The sequence below is a fragment of the Pelophylax lessonae genome (genome assembly GCF_965119305.1).
Source record: "Pelophylax lessonae genome assembly, chromosome: 5".
Lineage (NCBI taxonomy): Eukaryota > Metazoa > Chordata > Amphibia > Anura > Ranidae > Pelophylax > Pelophylax lessonae.
Genome location: NC_138772.1, coordinates 199,032,013 through 199,047,747, shown reverse-complemented (window position 1 = coordinate 199,047,747; position 15,735 = coordinate 199,032,013). Strand labels below are relative to the sequence as shown.

The 15,735-nt window shown below is 41.7% G+C and overlaps 2 protein-coding genes across 3 annotated transcripts in view; one reads left to right on the top strand and one right to left on the bottom strand.

Moving 5' to 3' along the window:
- Positions 1–15,735, bottom strand: part of ELMO1 (engulfment and cell motility 1) — a 604,300-nt gene that overhangs the window by 570,752 nt on the left and 17,813 nt on the right. The window lies entirely within an intron of this gene.
- LOC309557001 (large ribosomal subunit protein uL30-like) lies at positions 252–1,049 on the top strand. Its single transcript, XM_082259596.1, has one exon. It carries the CDS (start codon positions 266–268, stop codon positions 1,004–1,006), a length of 741 nt encoding a protein of 246 aa, XP_082115722.1. The 5' UTR covers positions 252–265; the 3' UTR covers positions 1,007–1,049.

Here is a 15,735-nt window from a genome sequence, read left to right as displayed (position 1 = left end):
TGTTCCAATGTAAGGTGAATTTTTGGTGCAGTTCCACTAAAAAGGCCCCATCCATTGTAAGTAAATGGGAACACATCAAAAGCGCATCAGTGTGAAAGGGCCCCTTAGCTGTACAAACGGGTATCAAAAGCACATCAGTGTGAAAGGGCCCCTTAGCTGTACAAACGGGTATCAAAAGCACATCAGTGTGAAAAGGGCTTTTAGCTTTGTGAATGAGGTGGAACTCTGCTAATAATCATCATTTATCTCTTTTCCGGTGGTGAAGATGGCGGGGACAGAGGGGAAAAAGTTGCCATCCATTCCAGAAAGCCTTTTGAAAAGGCGAAAAGCCTTTGCAGAAGCCAAGGCCAAAAGGATCAAGAAAATCCTGGCTGAAAAGAAGGGCCGCAAAGAAAAAAGGAAGGTAATTTACAAGAGAGCCGAATCCCACTACAAGGAATACAGACAGCTGTACAGGCGTGAAGTGCGTCTGGCTAGAATGGCCCGCAAAGCTGGAAACTATTACGTGCCTGCTGAACCCAAGCTGGCGTTCGTCATTCGAATCATAGGTATCAATGGAGTTAGTCCAAAGGTTCGCAAAGTATTGCAGCTCCTCCGTCTTCGCCAGATCTTCAACGATACCTTTGTCAAGCTCAACAAGGCTTCTATCAACATGTTTAGATTAGTGGAGCCCTACATTGCTTGGGGTTATCCTAATCTGAAGTCTGTGAAGCAACTCATCTACAAGAGAGGATACCTAAAGATCAAGAAGCAGCGTATCCCTCTTACTGACAACTCTCTGATTGAGAAATACCTAGGGAAACGTAACATCATTTGTGTTGAAGATCTGATCCATGAGATCTACACTGTTGGCAAAAACTTCAAGGCAGCAAACAATTTCCTCTGGCCCTTTAAACTGTCCTTTCCCAGAGGTGGCATGAAGAAGAAAACAACACACTTTGTAGAAGGTGGAGATGCAGGAAACAGGGAAGACCAGATCAACAGGCTGATAGGGAAGATGAACTAAAAGGTTTTCCATGAATGTTTCTTTGCCCGGTCTGTTAATAAAATCCTACTTACAATAATCATCATTTATTCATGTGGAAGAAAATATACTGTCTTTTGTGGAGGGGTTTCCCTTGCACATAATTGCGTATTCTTTGGAAACTGAATCTTCACCATATTCACTAAGCTAAGGGAAATTCTGTTACCCAATCACCTTGAAAAGTGAACTGCCTATTTGTCTTCAGTGAGTCAACCCCAGAAGGTCTATAGTTTTATTTTACTTTTTTGTCCAAGTATATTTGTTAGGTTATCCCCAAGCAAGTTCGAATCACTTGCTATGAACTGAATCACTACATCTGCTGGAAGCCTATTTCAAGCCGCAACTACTCTTTCGGTAAAATAATACTTCCTAAGATTCGTTTTGAACTTTCCTCCTGCTAGGTTGAGTTCTTGTGTTCTCAATCTTACCTTTATATTGAAACCTTCTCATTGACAATTATATTCTATGCCTCTTGTTTCTTGCTTAAGATTATTCGTTTTATCTCAAGAATTATTACAACTCCTGCTTTACTTTTATTATTTTTTTCATCATCAGCACAAAAGGTGCTCTTCAGTAAGCACACTGAAGCAGCACAGAATGTCCCCGTCACCTCAGAATGGTTAAGAAAAAAACATAAGGTATAGGTTACAGATCCTAATTTGGTCCCTTTCTTATCTTTTCAAACTGTCATAGAAGAGAAAAGGCTGAACTAATATACTTACACCCAGCACTGCAGCTGGTAATAGCGCTGGCCACTTCAAAGCAGAGCCGCGACACTGAGCAACAAGCATTTCCATAGAACAGACATGAATGCCCAGCGGAGTTATTGAATTTCTTAGTAAGTTTCAAACTACATTTAATTGCACCCACTCCTGAACATATTCCTTTAGGCAAACATCTGTTCTATCTCCATTAATATCTACAAAGTGGTCTAGTTCTCATTGTTTGGTTTAGTTTACCTGAATCTGGAAATTTAAGGTTGCAGAGAAGAGGGGTGGGCAGACACACACCAATATTTATTATTCTGTCCATACTGGGCATCTATTACTTTAAAGTGATTGGAAATGATCACCTTGTAAAACAACCCATTCAGTTTAAAATAGAATTGAAATGCAAACCATTTTTGTAGAGATAAAAAAAATGCATTACATATGATATCATCTGACGTCTTTGACTTTAAGGGGGGGATATCTGAATGATGCCTGCAGCTGCAGGTATCATTGAGATATAATTTTTTTCAGCCGACCATTCCCTTCACCATAAGAACAATCATAGCGGCTGTTCAGCCGCTTGATCGTTCTTACAGGCGGCGGGAGGGGACTCCCCCCCCCCTCCCTCCAGAAGTGTCACCATAGAGACTACAAGTACCAGATGGTCCCCAGCAGTCTCTATGACTCTCGGAGGCCGGGGCGCGACATGATGACGTCATGCCCGGCCTGGCAGTTTTCAATACTGCACTGATCTCGGCTATTCAGCCAAAATCTTTTTATTTTTTTATTTTTTTTATTTCAGGCTCTCTCGCCTGTATGAGGGATTTGAGGTGTTACTGACCCCAGATCTCCCCATAAAGAGGACCTGTCATTCACTATTCCTATTACAAGGGATGTTTAAATTCCTTGTAATAGGGATAAAAGTGATAAAAAAAAAAAAATTTAAAGGGAAAGTGTAAAAATAAAATAAACAATAAAAAAAAAAATTTAAAGGGCCCCCGTCCCCGCGTGCTCGCACACGGAAGCAAACGCATGCTTTCTTCGCGGCCACATATTCAATCCATACATGTGAGGTATCGCCGCGAACGTAACTCCACTGTAACTCTAAACTGGTGACCTGTAAAAAATTTTAAAGCGTCGCCTATAGAGATTTTTAAGTACAGAAGTTTGATGTCATTCCACGAGCGTACGCAATTTTAAAGCTTGACATGTTAGGTATCTATTTACTCAGCGTAATTTTCACATTATACAAAAAAATTGGGCTAATTTTAGTGATTTCTTTTTTTTTTTTTTAAATTCATAACTGTTTTTTTCACAAAAAAAAAAACAAGTTTGAAAAATTTCTGCGCACATACCATGTGGCATAAAAAGTTGCAATGACCGCCATTTTATTCCCTAGGGTCTCTGCTAAGAAAAAAAAAATAAATAAATAATAATAATTATATATATATATATATATATATATATATATATATATATATATATATATATATAATGTTTGGGGGCTATGAGTAATTTTTTAGCAAAAAAAAATTAATAATTTTTACATGTAGGAGCGGAGTGCAGGAAATCGTGCGGTATGGAAGTGGTTAATAAAAGGCTAATATATCCACTAATCTGGGCCTACGCTGCTTGCAAGTTTTGTTCAAATGAAACACTGCTCAGTATGAATCACACATGAAATATCCGAAGTTGTCAATGTCAGGAAAAGTAGTAATGGCACATTCTAGGGTCTTGACAAGAAGGGAGAGCTCTGCTACAGATTTGTTTTTTTTTAATTATTATTTTATTTTGATACAGATATAATAGGCTGTCAAACGATTTCCAAGAAAACACCATTGGAGGTACTTTATAACCAGACTAACAATCAAGAAGTGACATTAAACAAGAACTGCAACTATCATTTGTTTGTAAAATTCACCACGCTAGCCTGAGAAAGAAATGCATTTACTGAGAGTTGTGGCAGATGTGGTTAGAGATGATAACGAAGCAGTAAACGGTGCTTGCCATAGAATAGACCATTTCCTCCATAACAAACAGCTTCTCAGTGTGCCTTATACCAATTGTGTCTGTTCACTATTACATGAACACCTCTTTGTGAAACCTTTATCTACATTTCAGCATTAACAGCAAGCAAAATATTCTAAACCAGGGCTGGACAAATCTAGGAGCCAGCTAAAAAATTAGGAGCCATCCATCAGATTATCCTCTGCAGTTTTTACCTTTTCTACCACCTCCCCCTCCCTCTAGTTTGTAAGCTTCATTCCTTCTGTATTTAACGGTTTTGTATTTTTACTGACTGTCCCTCTTTATATTGTATATAAATCCTGTATAATAATAAAAATAATAATAGGAATAAGGAGATTTGGGACCCCACAGAGGACATTACGATGAGACAGAAAATACAGTAAGAAACAATTTTTCGAAAAATAGATTACAGGCCCATTAAGCAGTTGATGTGTATGGATTCTTTTTGGAGAATAAAGATATTGTTTAGTGTAGCTTAAACCACCTGCCGACCACGCTATAGCTAAAAGAGGACTAAAGAGTGGTCATCCAGAACCCGCTCCCTGGGGCGGGCATCGGGCGTGCTCTGTGATCGCTGCGTTCTTTAGACAAAGCTGATCATTGATCGGGGTAAAGGGACAATCACAACGGCCCTTTAACATGTAATCAGCTGTGTCCAATCACAGTTGATCAAATGTAAACAGACTTGTTGGTTATCGACAGTCCTATCTTCCTACGCTGTGTCTGTGTGAGAAAAGGAGAGCCGATAGCTGGCAAGGCTGTCAGTACACTGCTTACACTGATAATCAGCACACTGATCATCAGTGCAGCCCCATCAGCACAGATCAGTGATGCCCATCAGTGCAGCCTCATCAATGCCTCCTCATCAGTTCCCATTAGAGCTCATCAGTGCCCATTAGTGCTGTCCCATAAGTGCAGCCTCATCGATGCCCATCACTGCAGCCCCATCAGCGCATATCAGTGATGCCTATCAGTGCAGCCTCATCAATGCCTCCTAATCATTTCCCATTAGAGCTCATCAGTGCCCATTAGTGCTGTCCCATAAGTGCAGCCTCATCAGTGCAGCCTCATCAATGCCCATCAGTGCAGCCCTATCAGCGCATATCAGTGATGCCCATCAGTGCAGCCTCATCAATGCCTCCTCATCAGTGCCCATCAGTGCTGTCCCATAAATGCAGCCTCACTGATGCCAATAAGTGCAGCCCCATCATTGTCCATCGCTGCAGCCTCATCATTGTCCATCAGTGCAGCCTCATCATTGTCCATCAGTGCAGCCTCATCATTGTCCATCAGTGCAGCCTCATCATTGCCCATCAGTGCAGCCTCATCATTGCCCATCAGTGCAGCCTCATCATTGCCCATCAGTGCAGCCTCATCATTGCCCATCAGTGCAGCCTCATCATTGCCCATCAGTGCAGAAGACAAATTACTTATTTGCTAAATTTTATAACAAAAACTAATAAAACGTTGTTTTTTGTTTTTTTTCCAAAAGTTTTCTTTTTTTTTTTAATCAAATTTAAATTTTTGATTAAATACCACCAAAATAAAGCTCTATCTGTGATAAAATGTTTTTATATGGGTACAGTGTTGCATGACCGCACAATTGTCATTCAAAGTGCGACAGCAGTGAAAACTCAAAACTGGCCTGGGCAGGAAGGGGGTGCAAGTGCCTGGTATTTTAGTGGTTAAAGAAGGGATAGCTGGAACAAAATGTTTTTCATTTCCAAGAGGCAAATCCCTTTCTAAGTAATAGGTATAGAGAGTACAACATCAACAAACTCATTTCTATAACATCCGAACAAAAGAAGTTGGTTGGTTGCCTAATTTTAGAGAAGGTAATGACATGGTGAAAAAACAAAAAATGACATGACCAACCATGGTATGGCTGGAGAGGATTTTCAGAAAAGTACCTTGCATTCTCTAAGACACATCCAGAGATTAAGGACACGGCACAACTTCCTCTTCTTCTTAGTGCTGGTGCTTCCTCAATCATAGGATATCAGTGTGTCCTATTGTTCACTACTAGGTCAGCTTCCTGCACATTGTTCAGCATGCAGCAGACACACAAACTCTTCTGTAACAAGATATTTGACCTAGAAACATAGCGGACACTGAGTTTTGTTTTTTCCACAGTGTTCTCTGTATTCTAGATTTCGTTGTTTTCTCTGTTCATAGTTGCTTGCTATTTTTAAAACTTTCATTAATAAAAAAATGTGGAATATTTTACCTATGTACAATTATTAACTGTCAAAATAGACCCATAAAGCTATTATTTCATTTGCTTAAAATAAACCTGTCCAATAAAGGCCAACTCCAAGAAACTTGAAAAATCTCCCTTGTGGTGGGGCTGCATCTACACTGCTTGTTTAGGTCTAGGGGGCATGGAAAAGTAGACTCAGGTCGTTCCCCATAGGGTCTTCTACTCCTCCCCTATGCTCCCGTGTTCTTAGGTTCTGCCATCATCAAGACTATGCATAGTCCACCCATAGCCCTGAACTGGACGTCAGGACTCAGAGGGACAGTCCACCACTGGAGCAAGGGGGAACGTTGTCTGTTGGGGTAAAAGAGGCTCAGGTAAGGTAAATGTTTCTGCCCTCCCCTTGACCTAAACAAGCAGGTGATCCTTGCAGTGCAGGTACAACACTGCTGCAGGGGAGAATTTTTAGATGTTGGGCTTTAAATTGTTAGTTCTCCTTTAGAGAAAAATATTTAACCGTGAACTCATACCGCACTCCCTTGCCCCCCCCCCCCCCTTTTGTCTTTGCTGTACTTGCCTCCATGAGTGATTAGCTGTCAGTGCCCATGCAGCTGGTCCGGCAGTCTGGACATTTGGGTATTTGAGATCCCTGCTCTTCTCCCTATTCTCTGTGCAGCACTTCCAGGATGGATCAGAGTGATACGGATTGGTTAGTGCCATCACTGAGCATCGCTCTAATCCAGTGGTTCTCAACTCCGGGACTCGGGACCCACTAACAGGCCAGGTTTGCAAGAAAACTGAAATACATTGCAGGGGATATATTTTGCTGCTCAGTGATTGCAGTATTCTAGTCTGCATCTCCCCAAGGTGATACTTAAAATCTGGCCTGTTAGTGGGTCCTGAGGACCGGAGTTGAGAACCACTGCTCCAATCCATCCCAGAAGTGATGAACAGAGAAGATAGAGAATATTGCTATGAGCAAGTCTCAAGCGTCCGAAATGCGTTAGTATTGTTTTACTGGATATACTTGTGTAGCCAATAAAGGTTTTCAACGTTTTAGTCCACTGAGTTGCCGTCTTATATCTATCAACTTTAAGAGAAGAGGGGGGGGATCTCAAATCCCTAGACCACAGGACCAGCTGCATGGGCACTGACACCTTGGCATTCCTGGAGGCAAGTACAGCATGGCCCGGGGTGAATGGAGGGTATACAGTGTGGGTACACCTTCACATTTTTTGCTATAAAGCAAAATGTAGAGCGTATCCCTTTATAGCATGTACTTGTCTCAATTAAGAACATGAAGTGTCATTTCTGTCTGCTGCTTCGTTCCTCTGCTATCAGCATGAAGCACTTCTGACAAATTTTCCTGACACCAAGAGAAAAAAGGTGACTGGGGAGGGATCTCTGGCTGATTGACAGCCTCAGCTCTGTTCCTCTGTGCTATGTGAAGGGGGTGTGTCTTTTTCTTCCAATAAGCACTCAGACCTCTCCCCATTGAGCTCTGCAGAGCGTAACTTCAGCTCTTCACCCTCCTTTTTTAGAACTCACAGAGAAGCTTATAAATTTGGCATTTTGATCTGATGTAGAGAAGGGAAGACTGCAGATAAACAGGTACGACTTACATAGGAGGATTTGTTTCACCTCTGTGTATCACCTGAGGATAGTCCCTTCACTTGGTATATGTAAGGAATTACAACCAGTTGTAGTAGTCCTGATTTTATTTATGTCGTCAGGCAGGAATACAGGGCATAAAGAAGTGGATCTAAAGAACAAAAATGCATAAGAATGATACTTTTTGCTCATTTTATCATCCACCAAAAATAAATTTTTGCCTGTAGGCCTAATAAGAAAAATCTATAACAATCATTTTGCTTGTGGCCTTGCATGTTGCCAGTCTCTGACATTTGACACCAAAACTCCCACACTGCCTACAACTACTTATGTAAACAATGGACCCCTCATTTGAAATAGAACAGTGGACGTTGCAGATCCAAAAACACATACAGGGGTTAATTCACTAAGAGAAACTCTGCATTAACTCTGCATGATATTTCCAAATGTGAAATATTAATAATTAGTGAATCAAAAAGAAGTCAATTCTAAATGCACATACATCATTTAATGAACGCATTAAATATTCCAATATTTAGTACATACATTTTGCTGTTTTTACATAATTGTAGTGCAATTTTTTCTTTTTTTTTATTATTATTATTAGAAATGCACCGAAATTTAAGCCGCTGAAAATTAAGTTGAAAATAGGGTTATCTGCATTCTGCCTATAGAGAAAAAAGTGCAGAAAACGCACGCAATTTTGCTGTGATTATACTGTGCTTATTGGGTGACTTGGCATTGGCATGACTTAAAAACTAGGGATAGACCGATATGTTTTTTTCAGGGCCGATACCAATATTTTGGTCAAAGCGTGTATCGGTATCGGCCGATATTTTGTACATTTAAAGTTTTGAAAAATAAAGACAATTTTTGACACAAATCTGGTACTGAATATGTTAATTTTTGTTTAATGCTTAATGGCTGGCTGGCTGGTACCCTGTGGTGGGTGGCTGGCTGGCACCCTGTGGTGGGTGGCTGGCTGGCACAGGGGCTGTGGGTGGGTGGCTGGCTGGTACAGGGCCTGTGGGCGGCTGGCTGGTACAGGGTTTGTGGGTGGCTGACTGGCTGGCACCCTGTCTGTGGGTGGCTGGCTGTCTGGCACCCTGTGGTGGATGGGTGGCTGGTTGGCATCCTGTAGTGGGTGGCTGGCTGTCTGGCACCCTGTGGTGGATGGGTGGCTGGTTGGCATCCTGTAGTGGGTGGCTGGATGTCTGGCACCCTGTGGTGGGTGGCTGGCTGGCACAGGGGCTGTGGATTTAAGTGGCTGGCTGGCACCGGGCTGCTGTGGGTGGGTGTATGGCTGTGATACACTCCCGCAAGACTAGTCCCGACTCCAGACGAGGCTGTCCAAGGCGAGGAAGGCGGCCTAAAAAGGCAGAATGAGGTCACAAAAATATATCGGCAATATCGGCCAGTTCTGGGGCCAATACCGATATATCGGGGAAAGTGCATATCGGCCCTCGATATATCGGCCTTGTCGATAATTGGTCTATCCGTATTAAAAACCACATCGAAAACGAAACGCGATGCTTCTTGCTGCGTTTTCAATGCATTTCAACAGGGAGGTGCGTTTTTGGTACAGTTTAACTGCCCAACAATGCAGTACGCTCGTTTTTTAACACCACAAGGGAAGCACAACGGACCAGCGTGAAGGCATACATAGAAATTACAGGGATGCATTTTTCTTGAACTCTTTTCTTGTGCTATAGGTGCCGATAATGGCTGACAAATTCATATTTTTTTAAAATTCATGCTATTAATTAAAAAGTAGAATAGAATACAATTATATATCAAAATATATACATTTTTTAAAAACTGTTTTTGGTTTTGGCCAAGTGCATCCTGAATTTTCCATTTCGGTTTTGGCACCAAGATTTTAGTGTTTAGTAAGTTTTAGTCCACTTTCACACAGGTGTTCTGATCAGGTCCGTCTGTCAGTTTTTCAGATGGGCCTGATCGGAAGGTCCATGCATTCCAATGGACAACATCTGGAGGTCCGTTTACATCCACCTATCTCCGGGTCTGATCAGGTCCATTAAAAAACACAGAAGAGGACCCCGGCCTCTTCTGTTTATGCGGAGCGGGTCAGAGGTAGCAGGTGGACGTCAGAGTCTGGTTACTCCCAGCCGCCCATAGAGGAAAGCAGGCTCTGTCCATGTCCGCTCTGCAGAAACTGAGAGGAAACTGATGTGTCATCCGCCCGCTTTGCTCCGATTAGCAGGGGAACAGCTCACAGATCTCAACGGAATCTGCCCATGTGAAAGTGGCCTTAGAATGTCTAATGATCATGGACAAACAGAATTCTTCTAGAGAAAGGGACGTAGTCCTTTTCCATTTTACCCATTTTCCACATTTACATCCGACAGCTTTTAGACCCACATAGAGATTCCGATCATTTCAGCATTATAAATGGACAGGTGAACCTGATTGAAAGGGCCCTAGTGTGCCCTCATTCACAGAATGATCTCCCTCTAGTTCCAAATTGTTTCTATTGCCGAGCAAAGGACATAACATTGCCACACTGATACATTGTATTCTTTTAACTTATTGGCCAGTGCAGAGTTCCCTTCATTGTTATTTTGTACATTTCTACCATATATCGACTGTCTATACCAGTGGTGGTCAATTTACAAACTATAGAGGGCCTCAAAAGCGGTCCAGCACTTCCAGTGGGCCGCACAATAGCAGCACATTTACGCACCTCAATGCCCAAAGATTTCAGTCCTGCTGCATTTTTTGCAGCATACTGCAATGCTCACTGAAGGAGCTAGAGTACAATAACCCCCAGCAGTGTCAGTAAATGCAATAATGACCCCCCAGCATCAATGTCAGAAGACACAATATTACCCCCCCATCATAAATGTCAGAGGACACATAATAACCAATATTGGTATTAGTAAAGGCAATAATAAACTCAAACCATTGGCATCAGTGGATGCAACACTAACTCCATACATTGGTGTCAGTGGATGCAACCATAACCCCCTACATTTGTCATCAGTGGACGCAATTCTAACCCCCAACATTGGTGTCAGTGGATGCAATAACTCCAATATCGGTGTCAGTGGAAACAATAATAGCCCCCCCCCCCCCAGCACTGGTGTTAGTGAGTGCAATCACAACCCCTACATGGGGGTCACTGGACCCAATAATAACCCCCAACATCGTAGCCAGCGGATGCAATACCAACTCCCAGCATTTATGTCAGCAAGTGCAATTATAACCCCCAGCATTAGTGTCAGTGATAGCAATAATAACACCCAACAGTGGCTGCAACAATAGCCCCCAACACTGGTTTCAGTACTATTACCTTCCCCCCATTGGAGTTCAGTGGCAGTAAAATGTAAACCCATCCCCACATTGGTGGTCAGTAGCAGTGGAAGGTAATCCCCCCCACCAACATTGGTGGTCATGGCAGTAAAAGTTAACCCCTCCCTTCATTGGTAGTCACGGCAGAAAAAGATAATCCCCCCTCCCCCTGCCATTGGTGGTCTAAACAGTGAAAGTTGATCCCCCAGCATTGGTTGTCATGGTAATAAAAGTTAACCCCCCCCCATGGTAAGCCCCCCTACTTACCTGACGACAAGCTCCCATGTTGCTTTCCATTTCTCCCCAGCCTGGGACATGTCTTGTGGGCAGAGATACCTCCACCTCACAGTACAGACCTCCTTTTAGTGCCGGGTGCTGGAACACAGAGAGCGTTCCATCACCTGGCACCCTGCATTAAAATTTAAAATGGTACTCAGTAGTATGGCCCCCAAGTGCTTGTATGCATGCTTGGCAAGGTCGGGGCATGTTCCTAATGAGACGATTGATGGTGTCCTGGGGTATTTCCTCCCAGATCTGGACCAGGGCATCACTGAACTCCTGAACAGACTGAGGTGCAACCTGGCGGTATTCGATGGACCGAAACACGACGTCCCAGAGATGTCTATAGGATTTAGGTTAGGCGAGCATGGGGGCCATTCATTGGTATCAATTCCTTCATCCTCCAGGAACTGGCTGCATACTCTCGCCACATAAGGTCGGGCATTGTCGTGCACCAAGGAACCTGGGACCCACTGCACCAGCGTAGGGTCTGACAATGGGTCCAAGGAGTTCATCCTGATACCTCATGGCAGTCAGGGTGCCATTGTCTAGCCTGTAGAGGTCTGTGTGTCCCTTCATGGATATGCCTCCCCAGACCATCACTGACCCACCACCAAACCGGTCATCTTGAACGATGTCACAGGCAGCATAACGTTCTCGATAGCTTCTCCAGACCCTTTCACGTCTGTCACATGTGCTCAGGTTGAACCTGCACTCATCTGTGAAAAGCACAGGGTGTCAGTGGCGGACCTGCCAATTCTGGTGCACAATGACAAATGCCAATTGAGCTCCACAGTGCCAGGCGCCGTGAGCACAGGGTTCACTAAAGGACGTCGGGCCTCAGGCCACCCTCATGAAGTCGGTTTCCAATTGTTTGGTCAGAGATATTCACACCATTTTTTAGGGCTCTGGCAGTGCTCATCCTGTTCCTCCGTGCAAAAAAAGGAGCAGATACCGGTTCTGCCGATGAGTTAAGGACCTTCTATGGCCATGTCCAGCTCTCCTAGTGTAACTGCATGTCTCCTGGAATCTCCTCCATGCTTTTGAGACTCTGCTGGGAGACACAGCAAACCTTCTGGCAATGGCACATTCTGGAAGAGTTGGACTGCGTGTGCAACTACTATAGGGTCCAAGTATTGCCTCATGCTACCAGTAGTGGCACTGACCCTAGCAAAATGCAAAACTAGTGAAAAACAGTCAGAAAAGATGAGTAGGTAAAAAAATGTCAGTGGCCTTCACCTGTAAAACCATTTCTGTTTTGGAGGTTGTCTCATTGTTGCCCATCTAGTGCACCTGTTAATTTAATTTACACCAAAACAGCTGAAACTAATAAGGAAACCCCTCTGCTACTTAACTGACCAGATCAATATCCCAGGAGATTAATTGACTTGATGATATACTCTGATTAGAAAGTGTTCCTTTAATTTTTTTGAGCAGTGTATTTACTGAAGTTACTATCTTTACCTCAAATTTGATATTTTTCTTTGATGAACTGACTCTTATTATTGCATGCAATATTTGAAAAAAATATATAAGTATTGCATGTGATAACCATTTGTAAATTGACCCCACAGTGTGAAAATATAGCTGTATGAGAGAATATACAGATAGGGATGGGAGCCAAGCAGCACATTTTCTAAGGTAATTGCTCCATATTTATTCACGACCCTAACTATGTCATCATACTTTCATCCCTTTTACTCTTGCCTCCATCTAAACAGCTATAATTAAGTAATAATCAATTTCCACAGACAGAATATCAAGCTCTCTGTGATTCGATGTGTGTATATACACTGTATATTCATATGCAATTATCTCTGCCAAGCTATTATAGTACACAGCGGGGAGCTGCAGACTTTGGCAAACATTCTGCGTAACTAGAGCACAGGAGCAAGAACATTTACGTATGGGCTAATGAGGAAGTTTTGGCCGGGATATTAAAAGAAAGAAGTACAAAACAAACTTTGCCTGGTCCCGTCCATGGTGGAACTTTGCCTCCAGCTGTGTGCATGTTCACAAGAGCATCTTTACTTAGGTTTGCCAGTTTACTTAATTTATACTTGCGGTCAAGTACTCGTCGATACAGTGTACCGATACCTTTGTGGTGCGATTTGAGCCCATACAAAATGAATGGGCTCAAATCTGCAAAGAATCGCAAGCGATCTGAATAAGGAATACAATGCAAATTTCTGTCCGAATTGCCTGTGGTTTTTTGCACTGCTCCTAGGTGAACCCAGGCTAAAGTCACTAGGACAAGCTTGGGTTCACACGGGAAACCTGTTCAATTCTTTGAGCCCATTCATTTTGTATAGGTCCAAATCGCACCACAAAGGTATTGGTTTCAGGTATCGGAGCATTTACTCAGTATCAGCACTGATATCGATATCGGTGCAACTCTAATATTAATAGGTTTTAAAATAAGACCAATATACCAATAAACTGCACTTAGTGTCAACAAAGATAAAAATGAAATATAACTGAAGTAAAAAACCTAAATTTGACCATTAAGCCAGTGATTAAATAACACAACAGCACTTGCAGATATATGAATACCCTATATCAAAATAACAAAAAAAATTACAAACTGCAAAAAACTCACCAAGCCTCTTACTAATACCTTAGACTGTCTACTTTCAAAAAAGGGGTCATTTAGGGGGTATTTGTACTGTCCTGAGATTTTAGGGTCTCAAGAAATGAGATGGGCAGTTCAGGATTCTATAACTTTCACACAGGCGAAATAATATACACAGATTTGTATTTTTACCAAAAGAAATGTAGCAGAATACACTTTGGCCTAAATGAACGAAGAAATATTATTTGTTTGCACATTTTTCTAACAAAAACTAAGGAATGTCAGTCTTTTTTTTTTATATATAGCAAAAAAAAAAAAAAAGTACCAGTTAAATATCACTAAAAGAAGGCTATATCGAACAAAAAAACAAACAAAAATATAAAAATATTCATTCATTTGAATACAGTGTTGCATGACTGAGTAATTGTCATTCAAAGTATGACAGCACTGAAAACTGAAAAAGGGCCTTGGCTGGAAGGGGGTGAAACAGTCTAGTCTTGACGTGGGTAAATAGTTTATGTACAGTATCTGTTAGTCCAGGGTTCTACTTTATACAATGCTTGCCAAGTTGTCTCCCCAGCTGCTGCACAGCCAATGCAACATGCTGGAATCTGCAGTTTAAACAACAGCAGGGGAGCTATTGTTTGATTCTGCTTAGTCCATGTCTAACAATATAAATATTACATTCTTACTGAAATACACACACGCTTTTAAACCATTTTACTGTTTTTACTCAAAATATCCTTTTCTTGGCATTTTCTAAGCCACCGTCTTCTGTTTTATATAACAATCTAAAATAAACAGTGTAAAATGCGGCTATACAATTTACATTTTAAATGCAATTATTTAGATATATAAAAGGTCAGCCCACCCATGAAATATACAAAGACAAACAAGCTCACATAGCTATCAAAGCAGGGGCCGGAAAACAGGTGCATTGCCATTTACATTGTATGTAGAATTTATCCTGTCTCAAATATTTACTGCACAATTGAGAAAAAGTTTGCAAATCCTTAAAAAGGTTTTAGATTTTTGCACTCGCTGTTTATCAAATATGGTCTGCTCTTCATCTTAGTCATAATCAAAAGGGATTTCTGCACGAATGGCCGCTAAAAATGATTTTATATTAGGTTGATCACTTTCATATGCATATGAAAAAAAAAGTTAAGACATTTCCCGTAAACGGATTTTACATAGGGCCAAGTCATACTGACGATTTTGACACTGGTGGCACCTTACTAGTAGCAGCATGATCAAAATGCAACTGGCACATTCTCCAATGGATGCTGTGCCAAGCTGGCCGGCACACTGCAAAATCTGCTGAGAAAGCAGCAAAAAAAAAAAAAAAAAAAGAGACTTTTTTTTTTTTTTTTTTTTAATTGAAAACTGATTTTCTGAAGTCTCTAATGACATCAAACCACCCACATACTCTTAGGCTTGATTCAAACCTATGCATGTTGCTTTTGAGCATTTCTGTAGTGCTTTTTTCTGTGCTTTTCTATGTTTTTTTTTTTTACAGAGATTTGCATTTTTTTATGTTTTTATTTATTTTATTTTTTTTTGGGGGGGGGGTGGGGGGGATTTATTGTTGGGCAGATTTAATAACGCAAAACACAAAATCGCAGTAAAAACACACCACATGCTTTTCTGCAGCTTCTCCATTGAAATCTATTGAACCAAAAAAGCACCATTTTGGTTAAAAAAAAGTCCCTGACCCTTTCCAAAAACGCATAGGCACAAAAATGCATTGATGTGGAAGTTTTCCATAGGAACCCATGTTAAAAAAAAAAAAAATAATAATAATGTCCTGCATTTCTGCAAAAAGCATGAAAAAATACATTGGTGGGAATGGAGCCTGAGGGGTAGATTTAATAAAGGAAAATAGACTGTGCACTTTGCAAAGACGTGACCAGCTGGTCGCTCGGGTCTCCTGGTGGGACAGGAGAACCCCGGCGAGCCGCGAAAGGCAGCGGGAGTGGGACGTCCCCTCTCGCTCCTTGTA